This window comes from Zea mays, chromosome 4 (assembly GCF_902167145.1).
Source record: "Zea mays cultivar B73 chromosome 4, Zm-B73-REFERENCE-NAM-5.0, whole genome shotgun sequence".
NCBI classification, from domain to species: domain Eukaryota; kingdom Viridiplantae; phylum Streptophyta; class Magnoliopsida; order Poales; family Poaceae; genus Zea; species Zea mays.
This window is the reverse complement of record NC_050099.1, coordinates 157,513,253-157,540,070: the sequence shown is the minus strand read 5'-3', so window position 1 is coordinate 157,540,070 and position 26,818 is coordinate 157,513,253. Positions and strand designations below refer to the sequence as shown.

General features: G+C 48.8%; 1 protein-coding gene and 1 long non-coding RNA gene across 6 annotated transcripts; one reads left to right on the top strand and one right to left on the bottom strand.

Moving 5' to 3' along the window:
* Nucleotides 1-13,531: 13,531 nt before the first annotated feature.
* LOC103653868 (ethylene-responsive transcription factor ERF039) lies at nt 13,532-14,984 on the bottom strand. Its single transcript, XM_008680679.4, has one exon. It carries the CDS (start codon nt 14,608-14,610, stop codon nt 13,924-13,926), a length of 687 nt encoding a protein of 228 aa, XP_008678901.1. The 5' UTR covers nt 14,611-14,984; the 3' UTR covers nt 13,532-13,923.
* A 3,727-nt stretch (nt 14,985-18,711) lies between these two features.
* LOC118476961 (uncharacterized) lies at nt 18,712-21,167 on the top strand. Of its 5 annotated transcripts, none has more exons than XR_004857843.1 (5): nt 18,712-18,989; nt 19,109-19,162; nt 20,277-20,466; nt 20,579-20,761; nt 20,920-21,167. It is a non-coding gene; the product is annotated as an uncharacterized lncRNA (long non-coding RNA). The 5 variants fall into 5 exon arrangements; XR_004857841.1 differs by having other exon boundaries at nt 18,851-18,989; nt 19,273-20,466; XR_004857839.1 differs by having other exon boundaries at nt 18,851-18,989; nt 19,109-20,466.
* Nucleotides 21,168-26,818: the final 5,651 nt, after the last annotated feature.

Sequence of the window (26,818 nt, the reverse complement as noted above, 5' to 3'; positions counted from 1 at the left end):
CAGGGGTCGAGAGGGACGGACTTAACCGTCTCCGCTGGCTCGAAGTTGCCGGCGTGGCGCTTCACATCTGGCGCCTCCCTAGAGAGGTTCTCCAGGTCGGCGATGAGGGCCTCGGACTCGGCGAGGGCCTCGGCGTACTCCACGCACTCCACGTCGCATTCGTACGCGTGTCGGTACGTGGGCCCGACGGTGATGACCCTGTTGGGGCCCGGCATCTTGAGCTTGAGGTAGGTGTAGTTGGGGATGGCCATGAACTTGGTGTAGCATGGCCTCCCCAACACTGCGTGGTAGGTTCCTCGAAACCCGACCACTTCGAAAGTTGGAGGGCGTCCCAAAGCAGACGGGTAGATCGAGTATTTCCCCGGGCTCGGCACATGGTCGGGATGGTCGGCCTAGTCGAAGGTGATGGGCTTGTCGGACCAGTCTAGGTAGACTGGCGCCGCCACCTTTACCGAGTAGACCTCCCGATGCTCTTGCTTGCGGTGCCAAGCCGAGGCGTTTGCCACTTGCCCACCGTAGATCATGAAGCAGTCGCGGACCTCGGGGAACTCTCCTGCCCTGTGATCTTCCTTCTTAGCATCGTCGAGAGCCTTGCCACCCTCTGCGGGTGGCCTGGCCTTGTGAAAGTGGCGTCGAAGCATGGCACACTCCTCAAGGGTGTGCTTGACGGGCCCCTGATGATAGGGGCACGGCTCCTTGAGCATCTTGTCGAAGAGGTTGGCACCTCCGGGAGGTTTCCGAGGGTTCTTGTACTCGGTGGCGGCGACAAGGTCCGCGTCGGCGGTGTCGCGTTTCGCTTGCGACTTCTTCTTGCCTTTCTTCTTGGTGCCGCGTTGAGTTGACGCCTCGGGGACATCTTCCGGTGGGCGGCCCTGGGGCTGCTTGTCCTTCCGGAAGATGGCCTCAACCGCCTCCTGGCCAGAGGCGAACTTGGTGGCGATGTCCATCAGCTCGCTCGCCCTGGTGGGGGTCTTGCGACCCAGCTTGCTCACCAGGTCGCGGCAGGTGGTGCCGGCGAGGAACGCACTGATGACATCCGAATCGGTGACGTTGGGCAGCTCGGTGCGCTGCTTCGAGAATCGCCGGATGTAGTCCCGGAGAGACTCTCCCGGCTGCTGGCGGCAGCTTCGGAGATCCCAGGAGTTTCCAGGGCGCACGTACGTGCCTTGGAAATTGCCGGCGAAGGCTTGGACCAGGTCGTCCCAGTTGGAGATCTGCCCCAGAGGCAGGTGCTCCAACCAGGCTCGAGCGGTGTCGGAGAGGAACAGGGGGAGGTTGCGGATGATGAGATTATCATCGTCCATTCCACCCAGTTGGCAGGCCAGCCGATAGTCCACGAGCCACAGTTCCGGTCTCGTCTCCCCCGAGTACTTCGTGATAGTAGTCGGGGTTCGGAACCGGGTCGGGAACGGCGCCCTTCGTATGGCGCGGTTGAAAGCCTGCGGACCGGGTGGTTCGGGCGAAGGACTCTGATCCACCCCGCTGTCGTAGCGTCCCCCACGCCTGGGGTGGTAGCCTCGGCGCACCCTCTCGTCGAGGTGGGCCCGATGGCTGCAGTGATGGTGCTCGTTGCCGAGGCGACCCGGGGCCGCAGGCGCTGTGTTGTGCGTGCGCCCGGTGTGGACCGAGGCTTCCCGCATAAATCTGGAAGTCGCGGCGCGATGTTCCGAGGGGTACCCCTGCCTTCGGGAGGCGGAGCTTTTGGCCCGTCGGACCGCGGCGTCCTCCAGGAGATTCTTGAGCTCTCCTTGGATACGCCGCCCCTCGGTGGTTGATGGCTCCGGCATCGCGCGGAGAAGTATTGCCGCTGCGGCCAGGTTTTGGCCGACCCCACTGGAAACCGGTGGCAGCCTTACCTTGACGTCATCGGCGATGCGGTGCTGGATGCCCTGGGGGAGATGACGCGCTTCTCCGGCCGGAGGTTGGCCCGCCCATTCCTGCCCGACGTCCCGGCGGATCAGCTCAAGCGTTCCTGTTCCCTCGTCGAGCCTGGCCTGCATCTCGCGGATTTGCTCGAGCTGTGGGTCATGACCCCCCACCGGGACAGGGACCACAGCTAGCTCCCGAAGGATGTCAACGCGAGGCACGGGCCTAGGGGGATCACCGTTCTCCGGTATACCAAGATGGTTGCCTTCGCCGGGACCCCCTAGATCAACGTGGAAACATTCGTGACTTGGACCGCAGTCCTCGTCACCGAGGCTGCGGCTACCGTCGGAACAGTCGGAAAGGCAGTAGTCGCATGCGGTCATGAAGTCCCGCACGGCACTGGGGTTACCAAGTCCGGAGAAATCCATACAGAGGTCGGGCTCGCCATCTTCCTCGGACCCCGAGGGCCCGTAGGTCGAGATGGACGTCAGCCGGTCCCAGGGTGACCGCACATGATACCCTAGAGGGTTTGGACTCGCCTCTATGAGAATGTCCACCGAAGCGAAGTTGCTTGGCGGGTCGAGGCCGAATCCAAAAGGCGCGAGATGGGAATCGGTCGGTACCTTTTGGTCGACGGGCGGTGACGAAGTCACGTCAGGGACTGACTGCACCGTCGTCTCAGGTACGAGGGTGACGCCCAGCAAGTCCTTCGCGAGTGTGCTGGCGTCGTCCGTTTGCTTGAGGTTGGTGTGTTGCGGGGAGACGGCGCTCGTCTTCGTCTCAGGCGCGAGGCCGATGCCCGACGCGCTCTCCGTTGGGGCGCCGGCGCCGTCGACTCGCTCGACAGCCAACGAGGTGTCGCCTCTTGCTTGGCCTTGGTTGCCCCGCCTCCTCCTCCGTCGGCGGGGGAGGGGACGGGACAAGCCCGAATGTCGTTCTTCCACCACGTGGGGAAGGCGTCGTCGATTTCCCCACCGGCGGGCGGGTTGTCGACCGCCATTGTCGCTGTCGCGCGGCGGGGGAAGGAGTATCATGTCGTAGCTGCCGTCGAGGGACATGAACTCAAGACTCCCAAAACGGAGCACCGTCTTGGGCTGGAGTGGTTGCTGGAGACTACCCATCTAGAGCTTGACGGGAAGCTGTTCATCAACACGCAGCAGGCCCCTACCTGGCGCGCCAACTGTCGGCATTTCGACCCCGGGGGGGTCCCTGGACCGACGAGTAAATTGTCGTCGCGTGCCCCAGCCCAGATGGGTCAGCGCGAGGCGGAACGCGAAGGGGGGAGAGCAGCCGGAGGGAGACAGGCGTGGGAGGTGGAACCCGCGGCCTTCGTGTTAGCCCGGCGCCCAGGTCGGGTGCGCTTGCAGTAGGGGGTTACAAGCGTCCACGCGGGAGAGAGGAGCGGCCTTGCGCGAGCACCGTCCCGTCCTTCCCCGTGCGGCCAACCCTCTGTAAGAGGGCCCTGGACCTCCCTCTTATAGGCGTAAGGAGAGGATCCAGGTGTACAATGGGGGGTGTAGCAGTGTGCTAACGTGTCTAGCGAAGGAGAGCTAGCGCCCTAAGTACATGCCATCATGGTAGCCGGAGAGGTTTTGGCACCCAGTTCGTGTGGTGTCGTGGCCGTCGGAGGAGCGCTGGAGCCTGGCGGAAGGACAGCTGTCGAGGATGTCGAGTCCTTGCTGACGTCCTCTTGCTTCCGTAAGGGGGGCTGAGAGCCGCCGTCGTCATAGAGCGTGCGGGGTGCCATCATTACTCGTATAGTGGAGCGAGCCAGATGGGACGCCGGTCTTATTCGCCGTAGCCTGAGTCAGCTCGGGGTAGGGTAATGATGGCGCCTCCTGTTGACGTGGTCGGTCCGTGCCCTAGGTTGGGCGAGGTGGAGGCTCCTCCGAGGTCGAGGTCGACTCTGTCTTCCAAGGTCGAGGTCAAGTCCGAGCCCCCGGGTCGGACAAGGCGAAGACCGTCGGCTGAGGCCAGGGCTGAGTCCGAGCCCTGGGGTCGGGCGAAGTGGAGTTCGTCGTCCTTCGGGGCTGAGCCCGAGTCCGAGCCCTGGGGTCGGGCGAAGCGGAGTTCGTCGTCTTCCGGGGCTAAGCCCGAGTCCGAGCCCTGGGGTCGGGCGGAGCGGGGTTCGTCGTCTTCCGGGGCCGAGCCCGAGTCCGAGCCCTGGGGTCGGGCGGAGCGGAGTTCGTCGTCTTCCGGGGCCGAGCCCGAGTTCAAGCCCTGGGGTCGGGCGGAGCGGAGTTCGTTGTCTTCCGGGGCCGAGCCCGAGTCCGAGCCCTGGGGTCGGGCAGAGCGGAGTTCGTCGTCTTCCGGAGCCGAGCCCGAGTCCGAGCCCTGGGGTCGGGCGGAGCGGAGTTCGTCGTCTTCCGGGGCCGAGCCCGAGTCCGAGCCCTGGGGTCGGGCGGAGCGGAGTTCGTCGTCTTCTGGGGTCGAGCCCGAGTCCGAGCCCTGGGGTCGGGCGGAGTGGAGTTTCCCATGGCGCCTAGGGCCGGACTTGGCTGCTGTCAGCCTCACTCTGTCGAGTGGCTCAGCAGTCGGAGCGGCGCAGGCGGCGCTGTCCTCTTGTCAGACCGGTCAGTGGAGCGGCGAAGTGACTGCGGTCACTTCGGCTCTGTCGACTGGAGGGCGTGCGTCAGGATAAAGGTGTCAGGCCACCTTTGCATTAAATGCCCCTGCGATTCGGTCGGTTGGCGCGGCGATTTGGCCAAGGTTGCTTCTTGGTGAAGACTGGGCCTCGGGCGAGCCGAAGGTGTGTCCGTTGCTGGAGGGGGTCCTCGGGCGAGACGTAGATCCTCCGGGGTTGGCTGCCCTTGCCCGAGGCTGGGCTCGGGCGAGGCGTGATCGCGTCCCTCGAATGGACCGATCCTTGACTTAATCGCACCCATCAGGCCTTTGCAGCTTTGTGCTGATGGGGGTTACCAGCTGAGATTTAGGAGCCTTGAGGGTACCCCTAATTATGGTCCCCGACAATAACCTTCGTCCGAAGATCGTTATATCCCAAGGGAGATAATGCTTCGAAGGACGAAGGACATTAACATTTAACATTTTATGTTGCCTTGTTCTTAACTCATAGCATTTGAGAACAAGTCCCCAACACTACCCTTATCTTTGTTCTTGCACTTCTTAGGATCATGATATGATACATAATCATCACCATCATCAGAGCTACTTGATAGCTCACTTGATGATGCATCATACTCCTTGCTTTTCTTCTTCTCTCTTGTTGCCCTTCTCTTGGCTCTTTCTTCTCTTTTGATTATTCTTTCTTATTTTTGCTGAAGCTTCTCTTCAAGCTTCTTCTTCTTATCTCGTTCTTCTCTTCTTGCAACCTTGGTTGTTCTCCTTTCTTTTATTCTCTTTCTTCTTTCCCCATCGGTGGACCTAGGATTTTTTTTATGGAAGTCTCACTTGTTGTTGAAAGTGAGAGCTCTCTACTTTTTCCAACATCCTCAACCAACACATCGACCTCTCAGAAACTTCAACCAACTTTCATACTTCATGCAGTTAAGCGTATACGAAGAAACCATCTCCAATACCACTTGTAAGATCTCCTAGAGTGAGATGGAGGCCTAGAGGGGGTGAATAGGCTTGCAAAAATTCAATTTGGAATTCGATCAGAGTTGAGTGTGGCACTACTAACCTTATATGACGACATTGACGACCTATGCAGGGAGTTCAAACCAAATTCAAAATGATACTTGCAGAACTTAGATTAGGTAAATTCCTAACCTCTCGGCAGGTATGAAGATCACAGATCCAGAGCTAATTCAAGTATATCACTAGTGAGCAAGTAGATCGATCACAAAACATAACTCAACAATATGAACTTGCAAGAATGTAAATGAAGCACGAAAGACACCGATTTATCCCGTGGTTCAACTCGCCACCAAGGCTTGCCTAAGTCAACGTTGTTGAGGATGCCACAAAAGGTTATGCTTGCCACTAATGCTTGCCCCTTTATCTCGTTCTCAAATCAAGAGACCAAACTCTTGAAGCGAGGGGTGATTTCTTAGCTACGATTGATGGTTACAAACTCCCTACGCTACCACACAAATTGGCAAACGCACGATGACGCCTAGCCAGCTAGAAGCAAGCTCCAAGAGTAACAAACTCTCTAGATCCGTCGGCCAAATGTGAACCAAATGCTCTTTGAGACGGGAAATCAATGGATCCACTCTCCAATAGAAGTTTGCTGCCTTTTCTTTCAAGTTTTGATGGATGTAATCAAAGATTTGCTTGGGAACTTGAGAGGGAACAATGGAGAAGAATGGACTGAGCGGTTTTCTATCTTGTAACGAGCAAATGCGAGGAGGAAGAAGTTGTAGCCGTTGTGAGTGAATGGATGGGTATATATATACTCAGTGTTCCAATATCTATATAATAAGGGCAGCACTGTACGCTCTAGCCAAATCAAGAGTTAGAATCTAAAACTTTAGTGGTTGATTTGGTTGGGTATGAGGATGTCAAACTTGGATTTTGAACATCTGGTTCAACAATTGACTAAACATTCTTGAGCTCCTTTTATAGTACATCATTTTCTAAACTCAAGATTCAAAACATAAAATAATTCAAAACAATTGAGTCGGCAAAGCCTCTATTGATGATTGAGGAGGGGGTCCTTCAACCTTTATGGCATCCTCTACTTGTCATTTCCATAAATCTCATTATTAGTTCTCTAATTCAGTGGTCATCGACACCAAAACCCTCATCAAAGATAGGGGTGGGCACATTTTTACCATAAACCAAAAACCAAACCGAACCGTACCGAACCGAACCGAAATTTCAGTTTTTTTGGTAGTTCGGTTCGGTTTCGGTTTTTGTATCTAAGAAGTTCGGTTTTCGGTATCGTAATCGGTTTTCACCGTATAGCGAACCGAAAAAACTGAATACCAAACTTTATCAATTCTCAAATTTGACTATTCAATTATGTGAACTAATTGTGTGATATAATTAAATTGTTATTCACTTATTTGTATGTGATGTATGATGTATATCTAAATATTTGTACCTATATAATTTTTACTTTTTAAAATTATGTGTAATCTATCATGTAAACTTGTTGTATGTATTGTCTTGATTATAAGTTTGGTATTCGGTTTTTACCGAAAACCCGAAGTAAAAAACCGAAACCGAACTTCTCGGATTTTCATTTTCTAGAAAACCGATTGGTTTCTAATGTTTGAAAAACCGAAGTTTTTTAAAACCGAGAACCGAAGTTTAGAAAAAAAAACCGAATGCCCCGCCCTAATCAAAGAGAGCTTTAGTCAAAGACAAACGAACCCATGCGAGAAACGATAGTGGTCGACCGACATGATTTTATTGATGCTGCAAAACTTGACAGACTTCTCCAATATGGCAATATCTATTCCTCTAATAACGTGGACGTTTGCAAGAAAACTAAATTTAGGTATCAAATAAGGGAAAAAAATAAAATACAGTTAAAACAGATGGACAAGGATTATTTCCTCCAATGTCGTCCTCTCCTCCCCCGGCGCCGTTGGCGCCGTTTACATCTCTGCGTCATCCAGGGCGCCACCGTCGATCGAGCGGTGCCGCGTGTACACACGTATGAACGCCAGGGCAAGGCGAGAGAGCTAGCACGCCGGCGCGCGCGCGCGATCGATGGAGCCCATGACGTACGATACGGTCCGGCACTGCCAGTGCCACCGCTTTCCTTCTCGTCTTACAGCCCCGGCGCTCCGCCGGGATTCATGCACGCCGCGCTTTCCGCGCAGTCGCCGTCGCTCTCGACCGCGCGCGCCTAGCCTAGCCCCGGCCGGTCGCCATCCCATGCACGGCTTTTGGTTCGCGGTTAGATGCTGCATGCGACCGTCGCTGTTGCGTGAAAGGGCCACAGGGACAGCCGGTTCCTCCTGCTAGGCGTGTCTGGTGAATTTCTTCTTCACTTTGATTGACGACGCGGGTGCGCGCGCTTTATTTATTGACTAGGTATATGCCCGTGCGTTGCCACGGGAGACATAGATATGGAATGACAAACATAATTATAATACATAAAATCCGTGTACCAAAAATATCACGGTAACACTATTATTATAAATATTGTGACTCAAATATAATGAACTGACGTCGAACAAACATTATAATATCACACAAACTATTTATAAAGAATTTTCAAATGGTTTGTTTGTTGCACCCAAAAATATATCTAAGCCAATTCTTTTGGTGATGCCGAGCAACCTGCTAAACTTGCCTGCAGTGATGACAGGCCAGAGGCTTTCACAATGACTGAAAGCACTACAAACTGTGGGGATGAACTGTTGACAAATGTCGAAGAACCTGTGGCCAGTACAACAAAAGAACAATTATCGGAAGACATTGAGACTATGCTAGATAATAATAAAGGTGAGGGGGCTCTATTCTATTAATCTCCTCGATTCCCTGGTTTGGATGCCCCGTTTATTAGTTGCGATCTTGTAACTTCTATTGATCTGCAAGAATTTAGTCCCCTTGAAATTAGGCAGTGGATGTGGTCGACCATGAATGTCCCAACTCCTTTAAGATTATAGGGCTCTCCGACACATGATGAAAGCCTAGATGCATTGCTGTCAAGCTTCAAGACATGAAAGCCTTTCTTCGGTTGTCACTTGGACTCCCATTGGCAGCTTCTAGGTGTAAAACTTTAGCAGAAGCAGCAACAAAATACCCATACAGCTACTTTGTCTCTTCGGGGATGTGCATGGCAAAGCCACGTTTCATTTTCTCGATTCTAAGAAATTAAATGTTAAAAAATGATTAGTATATGAGATTCCAACCAGATTAAGAAACTTTATCAAGATAAGGTTCGCGATCAGGTATTTTTAATGTTCCAGTACAGTGCGGGAAGATCCTTAATAGAAAAGAAGTGATTAGATTACCTGGTGATTGTGACATTAGAGTAATACAGGAACTAAATGTGAGGATTAGTGACCCTTTCTATGCTTATAGTTTATACTAAACCTCATTGGTAAACAAATGGTTAATGCCTTTGTAGTTTTGCTATATATTGTAGCATTAGATAAATACAAGACTGTTTTAAAAAAAGATAAATACAGGAAACAACCTATTTGGGAACAACTTTTTCCAAGGTTTTGTCAACTGAGCATAAAATATTTTGTTTTGCTGAAGAAAATAAGTCGCATCATAAGCTAAATGTTTCCTGATATCATGCATTTATTACTGCACATTTCCTACAAGAAAGTAGAAAACGACTATATATATTTACAGTGTCAAGCAACCTACGTGGGAGCAAGCTTTCCAAGACGACGAACCTTCGCGTCAGTCGTATCATCGACCACACTTCCTGATATCTCGATATAATACGACTTTCCAGGCATTCGAGGGAGCTCTCTCCCTACAAGCAAATCAAAATCTTTCTAGTGGAGCTCTCTCCCATTTACAAAGACTCTAGTGCTACCACCAGCGCAATTCTTGGGCATCAGATAGTTGAATTATTTTATAAATGGCTGCAAGGAACGAACAATAGTGTGTGATGACCGGAAATAGACAACGCTCGAGAAAATATGAACATGTAGAAAGTTCGACTTACTGGTATGATGCCTCTACATTCTTGTCCAAAGACACCCCCAAAATCCAGCACCATAGTCATACCTAAATTACAAAAAGTATGTGTTACTTTGCTTTTGACAATTCAGAATGCATTGTGAACTGAAGTTCCCAATAAACCATCAATGGTGCTGAGAAGTGAAGATCTAGTAGAATTTATTTCAAAAGACGAAGAAAAACAAGTGATACACTCATCATACTAACTTAAGGTCCAAATAATGGTAAGTGTTTCTCTGCACATTGTCGGTCTCCAAAATGTACTCATACTACTCATATATCAACCCAGATATGTACAAAGATATCGTCGTCAACATCAAAATAGTTTGACAATACACGTTCTAGGGTAAATTTATTCTTTGTCCAGAGGCAGATCCTTGTCAAAGTTACACTAAATTTAACTGGCTCGTCTTATTCAAAAAAATATTATTTTTATCTTATATCAAAAAAAATATTGTTGGGAGTGTGTCCACTCCCCAATTTTTAGCTGCACTGCAGACATTCGGTGCTGTAGATTGGGGTGGAGAGGAAATACCTCGACGATGCAAGTGCCACAACTTCCGCCGCCACCGCAGTTCATCACCTTGCCCTGCGAGCGATACAACAAGACCACGCTTTGTCAGGCAGGCTACAGCACAACACAAATGAAGAAGAAGAAAAGCAGAGCCCACGTATGCGGCGTAGAGCTCGATCTTGTTCTCATTCATGACGTCACAGAGGAGCTTCTCGTCGCTGGTTGCCTCCGCCCGGTCCACCGGGAAGGAGCCGTCGGCACCGGGCTTCAGCTACCGAGCATCACAGAGTGCAGACCAAACAAATAAGGCCTCCAACGACCATGCATACTCCCGCTTCGGCGTTGGAGGAAGGGCAAGAGAGAGGCAGGCTTACCCCGATGAAGCTGATGCTAATGATGAATCATTCTCGCCAATGTAGAGGTCGTACGCCTTCCAGGTGTGGTCCAGTGCGCAAGGCTTGCCGGCGTCGAGACGGTCCCATGGCTTGCCCTTCCCAGACCAGTGCATGAGGCTGACGAGCCCGTTATGGAGAGGGCGGCAGCTACCGAACACGTTGTCGCCGCCCAGGCCATGCTGGTTCCACCATAAACAGAAGTACAAGAATGACCTATTTGTGTTTCACAGGGTTAGTTGCATTAATCATCATCGTATTCTAAATCTCTAAACCTTGAGAAATAACTAAAAAATGAGATACGACTAATGCACAGGCAGTCAAACTTACTGTCTGAGTCGCAAGTATAGTCTTGCAAGCTGGAAGCTGTTGTTGAGTAAATGGATGATCTTCAAAAACATCAGAATAGAGTCATATACATAACAAGACCTCCTACTTGTTTCAAATTTAAACCGCAAAGATAACATCATCAAATAAATTACTCTATGCTACTTCTCCCTTATGAATCACTTCATTAAAAAACTTTATGAAACGATCGCCTAATCTTTGAAAGATATTTTTTTTGGTTCGAAGCACATCAAATTCTGCATATGGTGCAAAAAATCTAGTCCTCAAAATCACTACAAATCAGGTTTGTGAAAGAAACAAATAACACAATTCTGCTTCTTTATCAGAGGAGAGATTGATTACCCTGAGGCCTATTGCTAATGCACTTCTTCATGGTGGCTGCCAGGTCTTCCTAGCTAGAGCTCGGCCCGGCTGTATCGCCATGCGTCGACACCATTGATATCCCTAGCAAAGACTCTAGCCCTACAGCAAAGACTCTAGCTATTTGTTTCAAGAGTCTTAAGAACTTGATTACAAAATCATCAAACAAACATGGGAATTCCCCGTCTTAAGAACTTGATTACAAAATTTGCCATTAGTTATTGCATATTTCTGATGTTGCAACCAAAATATGCGCCCTTAGCTGGCTGACCGGTCGGCCGGCTGACAGGAGCCGAGGGAAGGAATTGGGTGGCGAGGAGAAGACGGTGGTGGAGCTGAGCAATCGTCTCACCAGAGCTTAGCGAGACGCCTTCCTCTTGCCCCGGCCCCCTGGCGCGCTGCCTCCGCGTCCTCTCCCATCGGCCATCGCCCACCTTCCGCTTCCCCAGGTCGGGGCGACGCCAGGGCCACAGTGACCGCGGGAGGCCGCCACGTGAGCGGCGGGAGCGCCGCGCGTGCACGACGCGGCCGCCACGGGTCCGGGAGCCGCGGGAGGAACCGCGTGGCGGTCGAAGCGCCCACAGCGGAAGCCATCGCCGGCAACGAGCTCCGACGCGGCGCGACGGGTGGAGCTCCGGGGCGTACGGCCGCGGGTCGAGGTGGACCGGAGCTCAGTCAGCCCCACCGGGGCGAGTTGGCTGCGGAGAGATCCAGTTGAGCCCGTCGCGGACGGCGCTGACGACGCAGCACTCGGCAACCAGGCGGCCTTCTCCAACACCGTGTAGATGTAGGGGATCCGGTTGAGCCCGTCGCGGACGGCGCTGATGACACAGCACTCGGCAACCAGGTGGCCTTCTCCTGCGACGTCACCGGGGCGTCGATGAGCACGATCGGTGTGTACCCGGGGGTGCCAAAGAACGCATTGACCCGAGCGCTGATGGCCTTGACCTCGTCCTGCACGCCCTGCACGTTGCGCCCCTCGCTGCGCGCAGGGTTGGCGATCTGCACGAGCACGGCGCGGCCGCGGAGCTCTCGGTGCTCCACGAGCAGCTGTTCTCCATCGCCAGGAACTTGAGCCCGATCCCCTTGAACAGATCGACGTCGTCGACGCCGACCATGAGGCGCCGTCCCTTGTACACCTCAGTCACCCGCCGCACCGCATCCTCCGTCTCTGGCGCCGAGACCACCTATCTGAGCTGGCCCATGTCGATCCCGACGGGGAGAATCTTGACCGTCACGGTGCGGTCGTAGTACTCGATGCTGATGTAGCCGCGCTTGGACTGGTAGTCGAGGCCGAGCAGCCGCGAGCACGCGGTCAGGAAGTGCTGCGCGTAGTCGAAGGTGTGGAAGCCGACGAGGTCGGCGTTGAGGAGGGCGCGGACGAGGTCATCCCGCACAGGGATGGTGCGGAAGATCTTCGACGAGGGGAAAGGTGAGTGGAGGAAGAATCCGACCTTGGCTCACGGGAAGCACTTGCGGAGGAAGGTCGGGAGCGCGAGGAGGTGGTAGTCGTGGATCCAGACGAGGTCCTCGTCGGGGCACAGCACCTCGGTGAGGCGGTCGGCGAAGGCCCTGTTCGCCGAGAGGAAGGGGTTTAGCACCAGAGGCGGAACCGGGCATGGGTGGGCGCAACGGCCTCCGCGGCGAAGGCGGATTGGAGCCGCGGAGGGTCGGGGACTGCGGAGGAGAAAGAGGAGGCGTCGACGTGGTTTGCGGCGAGGTTTGCGGTGGACATAGCCCTCGCGGAGATTTGCGAACCTCGGCAAAGTGCAGGAAGGGAGCGAGATTGGAACTGACTCGAACGCGGCACCATATATCTCCATCATCCAGCGCATTGAAGTCAAAGAAGTGGAGGTCGTGGTCTCGTGGAGAGGGAGGCTGCGAGAGTGGGGTTGATCGAGCGGTTGGGCGCTCTGTCGTGCCGACGGCCGAAGAAGAAGACTGCTACTCCTGCTGTCGCGCGACTATGGGCCGCCCCAAACGTAGCTGGAGCATGGGCCACACCAAAAAATCAGCCCAAAACGCCTGCACTGCTGTGTTGTTGTATTGTCTTGCAAAAATTTAGTACCATACTGGCTAGTAAAGGAGACATTGAGCAGCTTATAAACGTTGGCGCGGACTTAACACTAAGAATTCTGTTGGTGGCTGAACTGGTCAAGTTTAACTCGTGCGGGTATGATAATTTTTGCTGAACACCTGCGTGTACGGCCTATGGGGGCACGTAGATGGCAGAACCAGGGCCATGGCAGAACAGGTCAAAGGCAGAACAAGTCAATGGCAGACTACTATTGCTTACTTAATAAGTAGTACAGATTTATTTATTTATTTATTTATTTATTTATTTATTTATATTTCGTGCTGGGCTGGAGATGATCGGTGGACGAATCCGGCGGGCCGTAATTTAAAAGGTGCGTGCATCTTTCGCTTAAAAGCGTTTCGTGCGTGGCATTCAGTCCAAATCGGGCTAGCAGATCGCCTTTAAATAGCACTATACTAAAAGGTTTTTTTTTTATTAATATATCCCCAACCAATGGACAGCGCGGAGAATAAAAGGACTCAAGGAGCTAGATGCGCGGTTAGTCGTGCACCATATTCTTGCCCCACAATGCAAGCAAAGACTGGAGCAGCGAAAGGAACGTGCCCGCGGGGACGAGTGTTTTTTTTATATATACATGGTTTGCTTTCTAAATCTGGAGGAGCAGACGCAAAGGAGAAAAGAAATGGCTCTAATTAGGGTCCATTTCTGCTGGTCCAACGCTGCATGGTTCGCATCGACGCTCTCTTGTGGTCCACTGCCGCAATTTACAGTCCATAGCCACATAAGTACGATGCAGCTCGAAGCCGCATGGCCTAACCTGATCGTCGTGTTTTTTTTTATCGGACTCAATAGTCCCACAGCAGCGGCTCCTCCAGGCGGAACGCGCCGGCGGCGGCGGTGCCGGAGAAGGACACGTCGTCGTACGGCCACGACGGCGCGCACGAGAGCTGGCACGAGGAGGCCCCGTGTCTGAGGTCGAGGAGCAGGTCGGGGAGGAGGTCGAACAGCGCGTCGTCGTCCAGCGGTGCCACCGCCGGCGAGGCGCCGCCATCGGGGTCCCTGGCGCCGGCTGCATTATTATTGGCGGCGGGCGCCGGGAAGTCTGCGGCGGCGGCGAGCGCGGCGGCGGCCTGGACGTCCTTGGGCGCGGCGGTGGCCGGGCGGGGGAGCTCGTCCGCGAGCTCCGGGAAGTTGAGGTGCGCGGCGCGGCCCTTGATCGCCAGCGCGGCCACGTCGTGCGCGCGCGCCGCCATCTCGGCCGTGGCGAAGGTGCCGAGCCAGATCCGCGACTTCTTGCGCGGCTCCCGGATCTCCGACACCCACTTGCCCCAGGCCCGCATGCGCACGCCGCGGTACGTCGGGTGGTGCTGCCCGTCCGTGGTGCGCCGGCGCTTCTTGCTGCTGGCCGCCGTGGCGGAGGAGGAGGAGGAGGAGTCGGAGGACGACGACGCGGTGGTACCCGGGGACGCAGGAGCCTCCGCGGAGGACGAGGAGGTGGGCTCGGAGCCGGAGGATGAGTCGTCCATGGCCATGGCTCCTTGGCTCGTCCCTATACGTACGTACTCCTGATGCTGCGGGGTGGAGTTGGTTGGTTGGCAGTAGAGAGCTGCTGCCGGCCGGGAGGAGTGTGACTGTGCGAGGAGGAGCCGAGTGGCGTGGTGTGGTGAGGTAGCTGAGACTACCGGAGCGAGGGCCGGGGGGTTTTTATGAGGCGATGAGGTGTAGCTAGGGAGACGACGTGGAAAGAGGAACGTAGCTGCTCCGTCACTCTTCCCTGTTCCCTGCGGGTAGCAATGCGGCGCCGGGTGAATGCCGATTGACCATGCATGGGGGGGCCTGACCTTCGTTTCTAGTACGTGCTTAATTCTATTACTACTCTATAAGACAGCAAGGAGGGCGTCCACAGTTGTCGTGCCCCCGCTCCCGCACATCGCGCCGCCCCATCTTCCCCGACTGTCGTCCCGCCGCAGAAATCTCGCCCGCCCCTCCCCCCTCGCCCGCACGTGGACCCGCCTCTCCTCGCCGTGATCTCCACTTCTAGCAATGACGTCCGCGCAATCCACTCCCCCCGATCTGTCTCACCTCCATGGAAGTATTCGATCTGCCGCTCCCAAATCTCTCCCTGGAATGTCGATCCGCGTGATCCACTCCCCCGATCTGCCTCACCTACATGAAGTACCCGATTTGTCGCTCCCAATCTCTGCATCGCGTGGACGCCTTCCATGGAGTCTCTGTACGTATGCGCGATTTACTCCCCCTCCCCCCGATCTGCCGCTCCCAATATCTCCCTGGAAGACCGATCTGCATGGTGTGGACGCTCCATGGAGTCCCCACCCCGCAACCCCGCTCCGTGCTGTGCGGCGACGCGATCCTTACCGACCTTCGCGAGCCAGCGCCGCGCCGGCTCATGGAGTGGGACATCTAGCAGCCGAAGAAGAAGTTCAAGAGGGGCGGCAGACGCTCGTTCGCTGCGTAAGACGATGAGGACTTCAAAGCCGACTCCAGCGATTTGGATTTGGAGCTCACAGAAGGGGCTGACTCCAGAAGGGCTTTCTCCAGAGGTATTAGCTCAAGCTTATTTTCTATGGTGGTATACGTATTTTTGCGTTTGATTGTTGCAGACGATTAGAATCTACGAGTTGGTTGGGGTGCCGCCGCCGCCGCAGGGAACCCCTCGCTGGCGGGTCTGGTCGAGTCCGGTGCGCTTGTACGCGTATCGTGGCGGCAGTTTGGCCCTGTCCCGGCGTGGTGGCGGCAGTTTGGCCCTGTCCCGGCGTGGTGGCCGCTAAACTTCATGGAGCTCGAGGACGTGTGGATCCTCGGCACCTCGCACCTCTCCGCGTCCTCCACACCGTCAAAGGAAAAGATCATCGTGTAATTGAGTTGTCTGCTGCCAAATTTTTACTATCATCAGTGGTTACTTTCTTTCTTCTACTTGAAATTACTCGTGTCGTTTAGTGTTGGTGTAAGCCAATGCCTGTAAATGACTTCGTAGTCAGAACTGATCTTTTTTGTTTGTTTAGTGTTTACTGGGTGCAACTGTTTGCTTCATGTTCCACAAATTGAACTGACAAACCTATCATCTGTTTGTGCTGCTGCATCGGCTTTTGGTTTACAACAGTTACCAACTTTAGCAAGTTTGATTTCTCATTTATGCTGAGATAATGCTTACCTCTGTTAGTGGTGTTTTAGTGTGGTTCGTTATCCTCGCAATCCTTTAGCAAGATGGCATACATAGACTAACTGTACAGTGTCACCTAAGACAGTATGCGTGTTGAATTTTGCCTTCTAAATAGGTTTTAGATAGTTTTCGGTATGTTATTATTGATTGATTTAAGAACTGGCTTGTAACCATTTTTGGCAACTTTTGTAGCACAATTTTTTACGCTGCATGTTATGATCTTAGAAATTAGCTTGGGTCTGAGACCTGATTATTTGGATTGACTAAAAACAAGCTCATCCAGATTTACCAACTCTGATGCAGGGCCCCCTCATTGAAGAGCCTCCATCTCTGCCTGTGCCATTACGTCACTAATCAAGGTTTTGCAGAGGCAGTTAATTGCTTCCCTCAGCTCGAGGAGCTAGACATTACATTCTGCTCATTGTATGGCATCGTGTGTGAGACTGCTGGGAGAGCCTGCCCGACAACGTCGTCGTCTAGCTCTGCCGGAGCACGCAAGGACGTGTATCCCCTTAAATGTTATGCCGCTTAAACAAATGCTGTCAAATCTTCTTCCGGGAGCGGGGCTAACAAACCACGTTGCAGAGCCCTCACTTCGGAGCTGGAATCATGTACTCGTCCAGTGCCAACGAGCCGCTTTTGAAGTCCAACATGTTCTCTCTCGGTGGCTCCAAGTTCTTAGGCGCAATCAACAGAAGCATCAACTTGGGTCAGATCAACCGATCGCTGCCTCGTGCTTACCACTTCTCATTACCCATGGGACTCACAAAGACCTGCTGATTTTGTTGGTTTCTTTGGACTGGCACAGGTGGGCAGAGCGCTCTTGCTCTCCGTCTGCTCCGCGTTGTTTTTCCTTCTAAAATTTCTACCAGTGCGAACTATCCGTTTGGAGGAGAGGTGCTTTATAATAAACTGACATGTATTTTTTCTCCATATGTTATGTGATAACATATCAACTGAATTCTACTACCATATACTGTATTTTGGTAGTTCCGAGCAACTAGGAGAGTTTCTGAAGATATTGGAAGTACAACACAAAAAGGTCAGAACCACTTTTCAATCTAACCAGATGTTTATATGTTTGGTGGTGAAGCTACAAAAATTCTAGACTATGTGGAATATTTCCCAAATTGAGTTGGTAATGGAAAGTAAAGGACTGCAGAATGTGCCGCTTCTGGTCTTGAAGGTTTCCAACATGGTTCGTCAATGGAAAGGTAGTATCGGCTTGCGAAATATATTCCTAAGCCTACAGAATGTAAGCTAAAATCACGTGCTCACTGTGTACATTTTTTTCTGGTAACAACAACTTTTTCTGAAAAGAATGAACATCCTAAATCCTTACTCTCTGTAGATAAGAAGCATCTAGAATAAAAGATATCCAATGCCTTTACTGTTTGTACGGTAGATTTTTCTTTGTCATATATCATAGTTACCTCTTGAAGTACATTTCATCAAGTTGTAGTTAGCCCTTGATGTACATTTCAGCTTTGATGTATACTAGCACAAAACAGAAAGAATCATTATGGTCGAACTACTACTATAATGAGAATTTCACATGCTACTGCTAGATTATCTTGTATGCATGGTTCTTGAGCATAGTCACATTATTTCTAAAACTAATTCTGGAGAGTATGTTTATGTGGAGTTAGAAAAAGTAATATACAAATACATATTATTCTATAGCAGCTTTATAGGTATAAAAAATTCCGTATGTTACTTCTGGTACAGACATTTTTTCTATATAATTGAACAAGCACACCTGTAACTGAATCCGTTTTGCAACTCCAAACTAAAACTGGAATGCATAATAATTGCATATACAACAACAAATATGTTATGATATATAGGAATCCAGATTCCCTGTGCAATGTAATAACATCATTAAGGCCTTGTAACAGTCAGGATAGCATCTGAGTAGTTTAAGTGTTGTCGGCCTATGTGCTCTAGACGAGAATTTTTGCTTTGTCATATAACAAATTCTAGGAACTTTTTTTTGCAAAATTATAACCATTTATCACTTATCAGGATGTTGTGTTGACACTAAACATTCTCGCCTTTCTTGGTAATAGTGTCCACTTAAGTTAGACGAACTGCCACCATTCTTTCCACTGCTCTGTTTCAACTTCCTCGCAAAAAACATAGCGACCTGCATGTGCGTTTTTCGCCATGATCTCAGTTCTCTTTAGCTCCGTCTTCCCCCTTCTTGATCTCAGCTTCAACCCTTATCTTTTGTCTCCCTGTCCATCTCCATCCCGGTGTGATCAACTTTCAAGAAGCAGTTGGGACTGGACCTTAATTTTTGCATGTCTAGAGGAAATTGCCGGTTTGGTTCGTATTGTGTAAGAATTTGAGATTTTGAGTTAGATTATAATAATTAATATGTGGTGTTCATTTTTATATAATTTATTGAAACCGTACATAGCGATATCGACCTTGTACTTCTACCAGAGTGGCTGAAGGCACTCGTGGCCCATGGGCTCCTCAGTCGTTCCTTCGTCGGTGTAGAAGGTGGCTGACGAGTAACCCAGGACACGGTGCGCGAGGAAGATAAGCCATGGTTGTTTCTGCCGATCAACAGATGACAGGCAGTGCTCGATGAACCTGTACTGCTCCGTTCCTGGCCTCCAGTCCAACTCGGTATTGGCTTACGCAGAAACGGAACATCCCGTAGTCCGTTGAGTACCTAGAATTATAAGCTGATGTTCAATGAGAGCTTCTTACAGAAAAAAGGTTGGAAAATACTGTAACTTTCTAGATGGACAGTGATGCACAGCTCAGCTCCATCAACAAATAGCTTCAATGCTGTATTTGTTAACTGCCATAAGTATTTGTTTTTGACTTTTTTGCAGGTGTCATGAGTAGTGAAATTTCAGCCATCTCAGCTTCATCAAACACCATAAAAGGTTGTTAATGTCCTCTTTTGCCTGTCTATTATTTATTTTAGTTGAACCAGAAATATCTTTGTATTTGACCACGTATATAAGCAGTAGCTTCATGTTTTATTTCATACCAGAACTGCTCACGGTTTTCTGCTGGCACGTAGAACATATTCTGAGCTGGTACCCCGCATTCACCACCTGAATCAAGATTTCCATAGAAAGATCCTGATCCAGGCCAATCTCTTTTGTGGCTACCACTGCAACCACAAATTAGTAGCATCAGAAACATATAAAAACTGTATCATTTTATTACTTGATCTATTGTCGAATTGGAATCCTGGAGAACCTCCCAACCATGTAAGGCACAGTAGAAGCAATGGGCTCAACCTGTGCAGTGAATTGGTCGCATTGTGAAAGATAGCCATTGGCATATGAGCTGGTTTGTTGTGTTAAGTGAACCAGGCTCAAAGTCATTGGACTCATTTGAACCATCAACCTCAGTCCGTTGAGATGACTATAATGTGGTGTGGTGTGACCCATGATTGACATAAATTAAGAAGATTTGGTGGGCTTGGCTTGATGACAACATTGTTTTTTTGTGTCTGTACACGATGGCAGCAGTGCTTTCGCCTTATGTGTGCTGCTCTTCAGGTCTCTATGGATGACATCGCCCCCTCTCCCGCTATTATTAATTTAATTTGTAGCGAGACTGACATGATGATGATAAGATGACGGATCGCCATGTCAACATGGGATGCTCATCATCGAATGATTTTATCTATAATTTGCGATGTGTTTTGTGAGATGAGTCGGGCGATGGAAGTTGGTCAACATGCACCAGAGGTCGAGGCTGCTGAAGCATCAGATGAAGATGTTGAGGCCTACATCGGCAAAGCCACCGGTGGTGTGCTGATTTATCTATTACTTTTCTTAAACAACATATATAGAAATTGTCCCACTCCTGTTTACTACACAAAGATGTTAAGTGTATTGCAACACAATAAATGTTTTTATGACTAAGTTTTTAATCCAAAATATTCCGAGTTTAGTTATGTATTGGTTATTATTACTCCAGTCCAATCATGGTTATTACCTGTTTATATATCTGCCAGGATATTTACTCCTTTGGTGAACGCAGAGATGAATTGAGACAATAATGGAATGGTGACCTTCAAGGAATTCCTTTTTGCTTTTACTCAACCGAAGATTAGGCGTTCTGAATCGATCGAGCCAGCCCCTCAGGAGGCCTCCAGCAGCTCCCTCCTGTCGTGCCTCGGAAGTAGTAGCTCATGTTCTATATGTGGCGAGCTGATGGTAGAAATTACCAGGTTTGCATGCCATTGATTTTTTTGCGAGTACAAAGAGTTGGTGTTCTATGTAGTGGTGCACAAACAATTTTATAACCGACATTCCTTTTTCTTTGTTTGTTGATGTGATTAGGTTCATTCTCTTCTGTGATATGTGAAGCTCGAGTGAAAAGAAAAATTATGTGATGAGAACATAGCAGCTGAAGTTGGAATATATTGAGATGTCTATAATGTGGTGTGGTGTGACCCATGATTGACAGATTAAGAAGATTTGGTGGGCTTGGCTTGATGACAGGCGACAGCATTGTTTTTTTGGGTCTGTATACGATGGATGGCATTGCCCCCTCTCCCACTATTATTAATTTAATTTGTAGCGAGACTGACATGATGATGATAAGATGACTGATCACTATGTCTGCATGGGATGCCCATCATCGAATGATTTTATCTATAATTTGTGATGTGTTTTGTCAGATGAGTCGGGCGATGGAAGTTGGTCAGCATGCACCAGAGGTTGAGGCTGCTGAAGTATCAGATGAAGATGTTGAGGCCTACATCGGCAAAGCCACCGGTGTTGTGCTGATTTATCTATTACTTTTCTTAAACAACATATATAGAAATTGTCTCACTCCTGTTTACTACACAAAGATGTTCAGTATATTGCAACACAATCAATGTTTTTATGACTAAGTTTTTAATCCAAAATATCCCGAGTTTAGTTATGCATTGGTTATTAACAAAGAATAAATATTGTTCGTTTTTTATATAATTATTGTGTACGTGCTTTGTGTGTGGCCACTGCCCGCACGCGCTAGGCTTAACTATGTAATAGAAATTGTGTTAGAATCTTTTTCTCTTTGTTTCTAATGATAAAGAAAGTAGAAGAATGCGTATACACAAGATAAAAAGACCATTCTTTATTTTTCTTAATAAATGTCTCGTGTATATCTCAACTACCAAGCACCACCACCCGATCGCTTCCTATAATAAATTTTTGCACAAATGTATATTTGAAACATGGTTGTTGGCTTTAATAAATAGGATGCACACATCTTTGTAGTTTACGCTGTATAAATGAAACCGTAGCAAAGCACGGGCACACTACTAGTCATTACAGAAAACCGTAACCTCTGGTTACCAGCAATTTAACACTACATTCCATTCCAAGTGCCATATCGTACGAGTAGAAAAGTAATAGAGTACATACCATCGTGGTACAAACAGTGTGTGTTTTTTCACGTCAGTGTTGTGGGCTTGTGGGCACCCTACACGTGCCGCCAAATGCGTTGTCAAATCACAGATCCACAAAGCATTTTGCAATGATTGTCTCTGAAAACCACCGTTCTGTTTGCACGTACAGCATGCATGCTGAAGCGAACCAGGTAGGTATTCGAGCAATCCGGTAAAATGCAACGTGTGTACATAGTACGCGCGCGTGCGTTGATGGGCATTGACGCATACGTATACTGTTGAGATTACAGACTACTGGAACCCTGCTAGATTTTTGTTTTAATAAGCGTGTGAGCTTTTTTTTCTTCTCAATCGATCGAACCGCGTGTGTTTTTGCCTTCGATTTTGTTGTTGGTAGTTGCACAGTTTTAGGGTGTGTTTGGCATGACTCTGCTCCACCCCAGAGCAGCTCTACTCTAAAACTCTGGGTGGAGCAGCTCTGCTCCAGAGTTTAGATTGTTTCTCATAACCAGTGGCAATGACGGGTAAATAACTCAAAACTCCATGACTAGGTTGCTTTTTTGGAGTTTTCAGAGCAGCAAAAGAGGTACTCCAAAAAATTGTAATGCAGCTCCAAAAACTCCATAGAGTTTACAACTCTGGAGTTAGGGTGTTTGGCATGCTATGGCCAGCTCCTCCTTGGAGTTTTGCTCTGGAGCCATGCCAAACAGGCCTTTAATAACGAGCATGTCAGGGCGACATCTGTGCGTGCTACGTAGCACGCTGCTATATATACATGTCCGTCATGCAGATCTAACAGGTGGCCCAATATATATATATGCATGTGTGGTTCATGGTGCTGGTGCCTCGTTCGTTCATCCATTATTCCTTTCAACATTTTGTTTTGAGTCCACACGTGTATAGTTTTTTTTTATCGCGTTCAATGTTTTGAAACAAAAATACAATGTGAACAAGATGTAAATTAATACAGTGTGGCGATCCTTTTACTTGTGGGCATATGGATCTTATAATTCTTTTAAACACCATGTTCAATTCCTTTCGAACGCGGCCTTCATTGATGTGGCAGCGCCAGCGCGACATTGCTGGTTTTGGCGGCTTTTTCTCTCCCTCTCATCAGGCTGGTGCCATGCACCACCCCCTTCTCGGCCTGCCACTCTCGTCCGTGTTGCTCTATTACACATATTACATTATACTATAGTCTTAGTCCACAGTCTCACCAATTTTTATTTTATAATTAACCATTCGATTTATTTTGACACCTCGAAATAAACTACACGATATATTTTTTTGTTGCATTAAAAATTATGTATTAAGTGATAAATAAAATAAAACTATATAATAATTACAAAAAAATTGCATGAGATAAAATAGTGTGTGAAATGAGCTCCAACTAAGTGAGAGTATGTATAAATAGACTGAGAATAAAATTTATGTTTTTTTTTCATTTTTTGGACTCCAAATAATCACCAACAGCTAGTACACGTGGCACTGACGTGGCTCTCGTGAGGACCAATCAGAGACCGCCATATCTCGCGCGTCCCACGCCCACTCCAACGCATCACCCCATTACCGCCCATCTCTCGCACCGCTATCGCGCCAACTCCCTCTCCAGTGCGGGCTAGAGCGAGGGCTAGAGCGAGGCGGTAGGCGCACTCTCGCTAGGCGACCATGCCATCGCCTGAGACGGCTCTACCGCCCCGCTCCGCCTCACTCATTCCCCTGGACCCGCTCTCTCGCTCCCACTTCGGCCCGCACTGGCACCAGCTTGAGAGGTGCAATTTGACAAAGAATGCCTTGTCTTGTATTGAAAAGAAATAGACATCAAATAACCCTCTACTTCCAAAACTATTTCTCTTGTGGATAATTTAGAAACTCAAATCTCCTAGAAGATTGGAGATCCTATGAGATTTAAGTTTCAAAACTAGGCCTCACTGTATTGGTTTCCCCCTTCTGCATCTGGTTGCTCCAACACCATCCTTATCAGTTTGATGCCATAGCTAATGAATCCAAGGCGTTGGTGTCAGATCTAATTGACATTGTAAGTTTGGAACAATGTCGTTACCTTCTATGGACTGACATGGTATTTTATATAAAGGCTAGATGACATATGGTACAACAGAAATTACATCTGTGTCGTGCACGTCAGCTAGGTGGCACATCTCCGAGAATATGGGAAATAACAAGAGTTCCTCATGGTAACAATCTCCTAGGAACGTAACCAACTATATTTAAAGATAATCCTTTTATGTTTAATAAACCTTTGTATGTTTAACACCCCACAATTTGGACTAAGTGCAACGATGCTCAGATTGTCCCAAAACTTGTTGAACAATGGCAAGGGTAGCCGTACACTACCGAAAACAACTGCTTTGCCGAGTGGAAAACACTCGACGAAGGCTTTGCCAAGTGTGGCACTCCACAAAGAAGTCTCTATGAAATGTACATCAACAACAACTTCTTTGCCGAGTACTTTTTGTCGCACACTCGGTAAAGACTTTACTGAATGCCACTTGGTACTTGGCAAAGAAACGTCGTCGTCACGACGTCAGATGATGGCGACGTAGCAGCTTGGCCATCACGTCCGCCACTTGATCATTGGACCAGATGGACCGAACATCAAGTAATTACCAAGAAACTTACTCCCGTATGTAAGGAAAATGGACCCCGGTCCATTTGACTAAATGATTTTGGTGTTTGATAATCAACGTAACATGTGAACTAATATGTTTGCTAGTGTTTGTGTTTGTAGTTCACAGTATGCAAAGTGATTTGGACTGGGACACCGAGGAAGCAACACCTCAAAGAAGACATTATAAGATCCATAGAAGACATTACAAAGTCATATCGGCCTATTTGACTAAATGATTTTGATGTTTGATGATCAACATAACCTATGAACTAATATGTTTGTTGGTGTTTGTGTTTGTAGTTCACAGGATGCAAAGTGATTTAGACTAGGGCACTGAGGAAGCAACACCTCAAAAAAGGAGTTATAAGATCCATAGAATACATTACAAAGTAATATTGAAGACACTTTATACATGCTAAGAGTCCAACATATCAAGAAATAAAATTGGGATGCAAAGCCACAAAACAAAAGAGAAGTTGACAAAGTTGAGAGGAAGGGCTGACTGAATTGGAAGTCTACTCAAACTGACATGGCTTCAACTCTGAGATGTAAAGAATTTTATAAGCTTTACAAAAAGTCCAAGATCATCAAAATCAGAGTTCGGAGCTAAAAGTTATGCTCATAATACAAAGTTGGGAGTGCTGAAAAAACTACAGCAGCACAAGAGCTATTTGCACCAGATTGTCTAGTGCTCCAAATTACTCAAAATGATACGACTCCAACTCTGGGATAGAGAGGACTTTATAAGCTTTCCAAAGAGTACAAGATAATCGAAATCGGAGTTTGGAGCTAAAAGTTATGACCAAAATACGACAAGAAATCATGTTCTGCATGGGCTGTCCGGTGTGAGAGCCCAAGTAACATACCAACACATTTTATAGACATTTCCAAGAGCTCAAACACCAAAGTGTTTAATAGATTCACTCGGTGATTAGCGTAGGTGCTTTGCAAAGTGCTTAGGTTAGTTAGACCGCTTATGCAGTTGCTCTAGGTTATTCCTAGTTAGTTGAGTGAGTTTAGAAAAACCCACAAAGCCCCTCGGCTCTTGCGGAGCCATTGTAATATTGTATTGAGTGGGGAAGAGTCTTGCGAGACCGTGACAACCGATTTTGTGTCACGGCCGCCACCGTATACTAGAGGGAACGAGGCCCATGGCGTTTCGGCTGGAAGCTTGATAGTGAAGACGCCGGGGAGCGTCCGAGAAGAGGCCAGAAGCGGAGCACCACTTGCGCATGGAGAAGGCCCACCGCTCTCTACGAAGTTACTCGTCTGTGGTGCTTGTCCCTCGCATGGGCTACCCTTTGCGTAGGGGCACCAACGAGGATTCATCGGGACATTGCGTGGTTCTGGATACATAAGTAAAAATGTCGACGTCGTCCATGAGAGTTTGGTTTCTCTACTAGCTCTTTAATCTTCCACATTTACTCTCTACTTAAGTTGCAATATTTACTATTCTTAGTATAGATTATATAGGATTGGAACTTAGGTTGCATAGCTTATTTTGCAGTAGAGATAGAAACACACAGACAAAATCTAGTTTGTACATTCTAGATTGCGTATTTGCATAGGTTTTGTTCTAGGGATTTATTTATGGACAAGTTTAGAGATAGTTTTTAGAAGTCCTAATTCACCCCCCTCTTAGGCGCCACCGTTTCCTACAAGTGGTATTAGAGGCAGGTTTGGCTCATTTGAAATGTTTTAGCTTCACCGCTAATAGAGCCAACACATTTTATAGAAAGGAGATGAATACTCATAGGCCACCACACTTTGATGGCACTAACTTCCCATATTATAGTGCTAGAATTGTTGTTACCTAGAAGCGGTTGATCTAGGTGTTTGGAGAGTCACTAACGATGGGATGAAACCACCTAAGAATCCCGAGAAGCTCACCACGAGTGACGAAAAAGAAATACATTTGAATGCTAGAGCCAAAAATTGCTTGTATCAATTTCTTAGCATAGACATTTTTAATCAAGTATTCACCGTGAAAAATGCTAATGAGATTTGGCTTGAATTACATGAGCTCCAAGATGGCACATCAAATGTATGTGAGCAAAAACATTGCCTAGTCTTGAATGAATATAATTATTTTTAAATGAAATAAAATGAGCTTATTAAAGATATGTACTCTCGTTTGAATTTAATTATCAATGAGCTCAATTCTATTGGAATTAATAAGCTAGGTGATACAGACATTGTAACGAAGGTCATCTCCTTATTGCCATAAAAGAAATATGGGAGCATCATCACCATCCATCGCAATTTGGAAGACTTGAGTCAAATGATCCCAGCCATTGTAATTGGGAAAATTGTGGCATTTGAGATGTCACACAAGATGGGTCAATTAGAAGAGCCCACTTCTTCCAAGCCATATGCTTTGGCATGAGATAAATACAAAAAGATGAAAGGCAAGAAGAAGGCTCCAAGCTCAAGCTGCTCCAATGAAGAAGAGGAAGAATAAGAAGATGGTGATGATGGTGAAGATGATGATCAGGCCTCCGCATCATCCTCATAGGACGAAGAAACTGTTCGAAACGTCGGAAAGGTAATGAG